We start from the raw sequence: 7,904 nt of genomic DNA on the forward strand, positions 1-7,904 counted from the left end.
TCGGCTGCACCTTCAAGCAATCGAGAGCTTCACCAGCTCCCTTCTGCCCGACATCCATGGCTTTTTGTTTGTCTGGTTTTTTTTTTTTTTTTTTTGCTTTTTTTTTCTTTTTGCTTGGAAAGTGTTTTAGGGGGTGGTGGTGGTAAACGGGTTCTTTTCCTATTGTCACCACGAATTTGGAAAATGGAACAGACGGTTCAAGGCCGGCTTCTTTTTTGATGTGGTGGTTGTTTAATGCCCTTTTATAATCAAACCTCAGTGTACAAACAGATCTCCTTTGGAAATATCTTCTGTTTGCCCTTGATCTTTTCTTATCCCCACCCAGTGCTGATCCAGCAAACGTTTAAAGGTCGCCCTAATCGTACCAGTCACTCTTTCCGAGCTGTTCTTTGGTCGTTGGGGGTGGGGCCGGAGGGGGGGGGCTCTTTAAAATCCAGTGCAGCTAGGAAACATGGCCTTTTAAATACAATAATCAGTAAGAGTTTTTAAAAAGTGGTTGTTGCTTTTGTTATTATACTGGCTGCTGAAAAGGAAATGTCCGATTGGGGAGGGGAAGAAGAAGCTGAGAAGATAGCTAGAGAAGAAGGGCAGTTATTTGTGTGTGTGCGCGTATCCTTAGTATGTTTAGGATCACAACTACTTAGAGTAATTTGGCTCATTTATGAGGGCGACAGTTCTTTTGGCACTTTTCATCTCAGCATCGTGTACTCCGAAAAATCCAACATAATTCTGCTGACTTGCAAATGTCTAAATGTTTAACATAGAGCAGATTTAAACCAAGTATGCCCAAAAGTTCTATATATTACAGAATACAGTTCTAAAAAAGTACTATTCACAGGCATCTGTCCAGGAGATTTTTGAACTTCAATAAAGAGCTTACTATTATCTATTCCTGTATTTAGTACTGATTATATTTTCCAGGCTCTCTAACCTAACATTCTCAAAAGAGAAATTACTCTAGGATTAAATTTAAAAAGCCGATGAGACATTCCCTTGATCTTATTTGGACGTGTTTGCTTTTGTTTTGTTTTGTTTTTTCTTAAAGGAACAAGACCACTCAAGGTGAAGGATAATCTACTAATACCAGCACTTTGAATGAGAATTTGTTTCTCTGCCACAAATTGAGCTTTTTTTTTTTTTGTGGAGGAGTTGAAAGAAACTTAACTTTGTGGCATAGCAGCTATGCAGCTTGAAATCCAAGTAGCACTCAATTTTATTATTTCATATCTGTACAATAAGCTTCCCAGGAGACGAGTCAACATTTTTGGTGAAGAGCTTGAAAGACTTCTGAAGAAGAAATATGAAGGGCACTGGTATCCTGAAAAGCCATACAAAGGCTCAGGGTTTAGATGTATACATGTAGGGGAGAAAGTGGACCCAGTGATCGAGCAAGCATCCAAAGAGAGTGGTTTGGACATTGATGATGTTCGTGGCAATCTGCCACAGGATCTTAGTGTTTGGATCGACCCATTTGAGGTTTCCTACCAAATTGGTGAAAAGGGACCAGTGAAGGTGCTCTATGTGGATGATAATAATGAAAATGGATGTGAGTTGGATAAGGAGATCAAAAACAGCTTCAACCCCGAGGCCCAGGTCTTTATGCCCATAAGCGACCCAGCCTCCTCCGCGTCAAGCTCTCCATCGCCTCCCTTCGGTCACTCTGCTGCTGTGAGCCCGACCTTCATGCCCCGCTCCACCCAGCCTTTAACCTTTACCACTGCCACTTTTGCTGCCACCAAGTTCGGCTCTACCAAAATGAAGAACAGTGGCCGGAGCAACAAGGTTGCACGTACTTCTCCCATCAACCTGGGCCTGAATGTGAACGACCTCCTGAAGCAGAAAGCCATCTCTTCCTCAATGCACTCTCTGTACGGGCTGGGCCTGGGCAGCCAACAGCCCCCACAGCAACAGCAGCAGCCAGCCCAGCCCCCACCGCTCCCCCCTCCGCCACAGCAGCCGCAGCAGCAGAAAACCTCTGCTCTTTCTCCTAATGCCAAGGAATTTATTTTTCCTAATATGCAGGGTCAAGGTAGTAGTACCAATGGAATGTTCCCAGGTGACAGCCCCCTTAACCTCAGTCCTCTCCAGTACAGTAATGCCTTTGATGTGTTTGCAGCCTATGGAGGCCTCAATGACAAGTCTTTTGTAGATGGCTTGAATTTTAGCTTAAATAACATGCAGTATTCTAACCAGCAATTCCAGCCTGTGATGGCTAACTAGAGAGAGAGAGAGAGAAAATGTATCGTACACATTAAACATGCACGGGCCCAAGGGGGAATTTTTTTCACCTCCTTGAGATTTTTTTTTTTAAGCTTATAGTAAGGATACATTCAAGCTTGGTTACAAAAATAAAAACATGCATCGTTTTTCCTTTGCCAACCAAGCACAAAGTTATTTTACACTGACTGTATATTTTCAAGTATACTCTCAGATATGGCCTCTTACAGTATTTAAGATATAGCAAGGACATGGCTGATTTTTTTTTTATAAAAAATTGGCACTAATAAGTGGGTTTATTGGTCTTTTCTAATTGTATAATTTAATTTAGTACAAAGTTTGTAAAATATCAGAGGATATATATATATTGTTTCTACGACATGGTATTGCATTTATATCTTTTTACTACAGTGATCTGTGACAGCAGCAGCTTCATGTATTTTTTTTACTGAAATTGTAAAATATCCATCTTAAAGACATCAGCTATTCTGAAAATTGTGTACAGGATATTCCTTTAGTGGTGGAATTAAAATGTACGAATATTTGCTTTTTCAAAAAAAATGTATTTTCTGTTAAAGGTTTAAAGATTTTTGCTATATATTATGGAAGAAAATGTAATCGTAAATATTAATTTTGTACCTATATTGTGCAATACTTGAAAAAAAACGGTATAAAAGTATTTTGAGTCAGTGTCTTACATGTTAAGAGGGACTGAAATAGTTTATATTAAGTTTGTATTAAAATTCTTTAAAATTAAAAGGGCCGAGCGTGTGTTCTTTGTTTTTCAGCATGTACGAGAGAACTGGAGTCTAGTTGTAAATGCTAATAGGGAAGGAAGGTTTGACTCAGAGAGTCACCAAGGAGTAATGGAAAACCGTGGCCCCACTGTGCACCAAAATAGTGTGCAGCATGGCCAGTGCCCTGGGCAACCTTATAACAGTCCTTGTCAGTCCGTGTTTGTTCCCCATGATGAGGCAGGTGTGTTAAGGCCAATCAACCCTATTTTATAACAATGTCATGCTGACATCTGGGAGGGCACCAGGGGATGCAATGAGATTCACTCGTGTAAGCTGAGAGCATTTGTTTGAAAAGGAGTATGGAGAGAGAGACAACGTAGGATCATTTTTCTGTTTTTAATTGGGAGATGAATCGCTCAGAAACTTGCTTAGACAAAGCAAATGACATAACTTGAAAATATTTAGATCTGTTTCTTAATCCCTTGTTTTTAAACAAATACAAACCCCTTTGTACAACTACTTAATAAAAGAAAAAATAGAGCACCCTAAGCTATGCATAATAATATTTCCATATATAGGTATATAGTAGATGTTGGTTCTATTCACCTTGTGTTACCAATCTTCACACTTGAAGGTTCAAGTGTATGTAGTTGGAGAAATTGTGATCAAGACCCATTCACATTTGGACTAGTCAATAGATGTTAGGATTTGTCTTCATTTCCCCAAAGTGTGTGTTTGTTTTTTTCTGCAAGTGATACCCATTTTACTGCTTTTTGGGGTCTTGTTGATTAGTATAGGGTCTTGGTGGATGTTGTGTTTTTTTTTAGGCCAGTGAATTTTAAGAAACATCTTTAAAGTAGAATGAGTCACTTCACTATTTAAATGTCCATTGATATGGTATTGACAGAGCATTGGTGGGAAAATTGTCTTGAACAAGAAATAACAAATAATTCTTGTACTGTTAGAGTAAGAAACCAGCACTGCCTGGGTTACCAGTGAAATAAATTTGGTCCCAAATGAGGTTTTTGGACACCAGTTTACAAAAGCCTTTTGTTCCTTACTGATGCAGTGTAGAGCAATAAGAAGTTTTAAGGAAACAAGCACTGGGAATAAGCAAGCTGAACTGCTCTGTTAGCTCCATGGTGAGGCTTTTGTCCCTCAGTGGACAGAATGAGGCTAGGAAGAAGTATCAGAACCACGGGCCCGGTTGAGATCTGGTCTGCCAACACTTACCAGTTCTGAGCTTTGGTGATCATCAGGATTGAACAATGGTTTGGGTCTTGGGGAAAGGTTGAAAGAGCTCTTGTTGCTACAGACTGGCAATAAGCATAACTTTGAAGAACACTGCCCATAAATGAGAGTCTGCGTGAACATAGTTGTTCTGAAAACCAGAATAAGATAGCACGTAACCAATAGATGTACTTGAGACTAGTACATCTTCAGATTCCAAATTCGGAGCTTAATAATGTGTGAGATATTAGGGAAATTCCTTCTTGTCGATTTGTCATTTGGGAACTAGCAACTCAAAATTTTCTCTTGATTGGTTTTATGAAAACTCAGGAGTTGGAGTTTGGTATTCTTGAGGACTTTTTTTTTAAGAATGAACAAAGGCTCTTTTTTCATGCCTGTTTTGCTCATTTGGAATGGAAATTGTTCACACAAGGTGCTTTTGTCTAGCAGGTCTAAAGGAAAGCTTATGTCTTACTCCTAAATCGTCTTCTCCCTGTCATCCGGCTTTGGTCCTTTGCATGAACACTATTTTTGGTTGACAGTTTGAGGGGTGATTTTCATAGACCTCTGTGGCTCTGGTTACTGAACACTAGCAGCCTCTTGAGTGGCTTGTCCCTGTGTCCACCACAGCCTTACAGGTCCGGAAGCTCACCAGCGGGGGAGGCAAATGAAATACCTTGCAATTTAACCTATTAACACTACCTTCACCTTGCCTTGCTAAACCAAATGCAGAGTGAAATCTTGAGTAGTTGCTATCTACATTAGAAAGCAAATGTAAAAACCTCTGTCTTTACAGAGAGACACTTTGAAGGTGATACTGTAGGATCCCCAGAGTTTTCTAATATGTATTGTTTGTTAAATACCATTCACAAACAGGACCTTAACTGGGAGATTTAATCTAACAAACCTTCCTTCAGGACTTAGGCTATTTTAAAACAAGTTGACTTAAAAGGATAATGTGGCTTAGTGATAGAGTGCTTGCCTTGCATGCTTGAAGCTCGCATAAACAGAAAAAGTTGGAGGTGGTGCTGTGGCTCAAGTAGTAGGGTGCTAACCTTTAGCAAAAGAAGCTCAGGGACAGTGCCCAGACCCTAAGTTCAAGCCCCAGGGTTGGCAGAAAAAAAAAAGGCTGGTTGGAAACCCTATGTTCTCAAGCATCAATAGCAGAGGCACAGTATATCAAATACAGAACCGTCCCTAGAGAACCTGGGGGAGGGGCTGTCCACATCCCCTCTGCCCATAGCAAAATGTGACAGTGCTCATCTCCCTAAAATAAAATGGTGTAGTATTTGCATGCCACCTATGTACATCTTCCTGTATGCTAGCTCCTCTGTAGATGATTTATAGTACCTGACACAATGTAAATCCTACATAACTAGTTAAACTGAATTGTTGAGGGAACAATGAAAGGAAGAGTTTGTACACACTGAAGTGCAGACAGGGTTTATTTTCAAATATTTTTGAGTTGCAAAACCCACAGATAAAGAAGGCTTGATTATATCCTTGCTGGGCTGAAATGCATGCCTCCTGACCCTACCCTACCCTAGTAGGAGAAAAGAGAAGGAAGTGACGTTGTGGTCAGTAGAGCACTCGCCTTGAGCTGAAGAGTGCAGGGACAGTGCCCAAGCCCAGAGTTCAAGCCCCACAACTGACAAAAGAGAAAAAAAAGAGAACAGAGGAGAAAAGCCTTGTGTAGAAAACATGTGACCAGGCATGGAGGTTTACACCTGTAATCCCAGCACTAGAGCTAGGCTGTAGCAGGAAGAGGCCAGAGATTCTAAAAAGTGAAACCTGTTTCAAAAGAAATGAGCAAAATGACACATATGTGAATAAATTGGTCCCAGAGGTCACTTGAGGGTCAGAGTTCTTTAATTGTTGTAATATATTGAGAAAATAGTGTTTAAAGGATCACAGATCTGTGTAAGAGTAACTTGTGTTTGCTGAGGCTTTTTTTCCTATTGGTGTAAATTATATAGGTAAATACTCATCTTGCACACTGGGAAGACAGAGACAGAAAAAGCTCAATTCATGCATTGCCTGGCCAAGAAGTGGCAGTGTGGGATTCAGACTCAGGTAGTGATTGCCAAGTTTATGCTCTTCAGCGCTATGCCTTGTCTCCTCAGAGTTACTTTACTTTTCTGATTTGAAGCCCAGGGTTCTGGTAGGGGATAAAACCATTTTTGATCTATTAAGACTCAATTTAAAGAATTATTTCCTTCCTTTTTTCTTCCTTTCTTCCTTCCTTTCTTTCTTTCCTTCTTTTCTTTTGTCGGTCGTGGGGCCTGAATTCTGGGCCTGGGCGCTGTCCCTCAGCTCTTCAGCTTCAAGGCTAGTGCTCTACCACTTGAGCCATAACTTTTTCTGTTTATGTGGTGCTGAGGAATGGAACCCAGGGCCTCATGCATGCAGGGCAAGTGCTCTACCACTGAGCCACCTTCCCAACCCCCTTCTTTCTTTTCCTTCCTTCCTTCTTTCTTTCTCTTTCTTTTCTTTCTTTCCTTCTTTCTTTCTTTCTTCCTTCCTTCCTTCCTTCCTTCCTTCCTTCCTTCCTTCCTTCCTTTCTTTCTTTCCTTCTTCCTTCCTTTCCTTTCTTTTGTTAGTCATGATGAACTTGGGGCCTGGATGCTGTCCCTGAGCTCTTTTGCTCAAGGCTAGCACTCTACCACTTTGAGCCACAGAACCACTTCTGGTTTTCTGGTGGTTAATTGAAGGTAAGTGTATCACAGACTTTCCTGACCAGGCTGGCTTTGAACCACAATCCTCAGATCCCAGCCTCCTGAGTAGCTAGGATTACAGGCGTGAGCTACAGGTGCCTGGCACAACTTAAGAATTCCTACAACAGTTTAAAGAGAAGGGTATAGTAAGAGATTGTATATTGATCGTGTATATTAGTTTTATACTACTAAGATAAAGTACCTGATTAAGAGAAAATGTTTCTTTTGCTCACTAAATTACCCTTACCAGTTCTAAAGGTTCTAGTCCAAGATGGAGTGATTTTTACCCCTCTGGTGGGGCACCAGATGGCAATAAGGAAGAGTGCCTGTGGGGGCAAACAATTCACAGTAAGAAAGAGACTTGATCCTTCACCCACAGCTGCAACAACTTAAGTACCTGCCAATGAGCCTCACCCACTTCTTAAAGACCCACAGCACCTCCCAATAGGTGACTCAGTCTTTTAACGCATAAACCTTTTTTTTTATTGTAAAGATACTATACAGAGGGTTACAGTTACATGAGTAAGGTAATGAGTACACTTCCTATTGAGCATTGTTACCCCTCCATTGTTTTCCCCCTACCATCCCTTCCTTCCCCGAGGTTCTTTTTTTTTTATTGTGATTAAGTGATTACATAATTTCCCGAATTTCACAGTATTATGGAATAATGATGCTCATTTAAAGTCACAAGTTCATTCTAACTTTCCTGGAGCAAATTGTCTATCACAGTCTATAACATATAATGGTGTACACGTGTTATACACCATACATGTGATCAGCAGCATGGGGATATTTAGTAACGCATAAACTTTTTGAGGTTACTATATTTAAAACAGCATCATGCTCAGAAGTCATGATTTTTGGGGGGAGGGGCCGTAGGTCATGGGGCCTAGGTACTGCCCCTGAACTTTTATGCTCAAGGCTAGCAATTGACCACTTTGAACCACAACTCCATTTTTGGTTTTTGGGTGGTTAATTGGAGATAAGAGTCTCATAGATTTTCCTG

The 7,904-nt window shown here is 40.6% G+C and overlaps 1 protein-coding gene across 1 annotated transcript; it reads left to right on the top strand.

Annotated features, from left to right (window-relative positions):
* The first annotated feature begins 1,013 nt into the window (after positions 1–1,013).
* On the top strand, positions 1,014–2,976 carry Tob1 (transducer of ERBB2, 1). Its single transcript, XM_013038027.1, has one exon. The coding sequence runs from the start codon at positions 1,183–1,185 to the stop codon at positions 2,218–2,220; it is 1,038 nt and encodes a 345-aa protein (XP_012893481.1). The 5' UTR covers positions 1,014–1,182; the 3' UTR covers positions 2,221–2,976.
* Positions 2,977–7,904: the final 4,928 nt, after the last annotated feature.

Source organism: Dipodomys ordii, unplaced genomic scaffold (genome assembly GCF_000151885.1).
Source record: "Dipodomys ordii isolate 6190 unplaced genomic scaffold, Dord_2.0 Scaffold7, whole genome shotgun sequence".
NCBI classification, from domain to species: Eukaryota; Metazoa; Chordata; class Mammalia; order Rodentia; family Heteromyidae; genus Dipodomys; species Dipodomys ordii.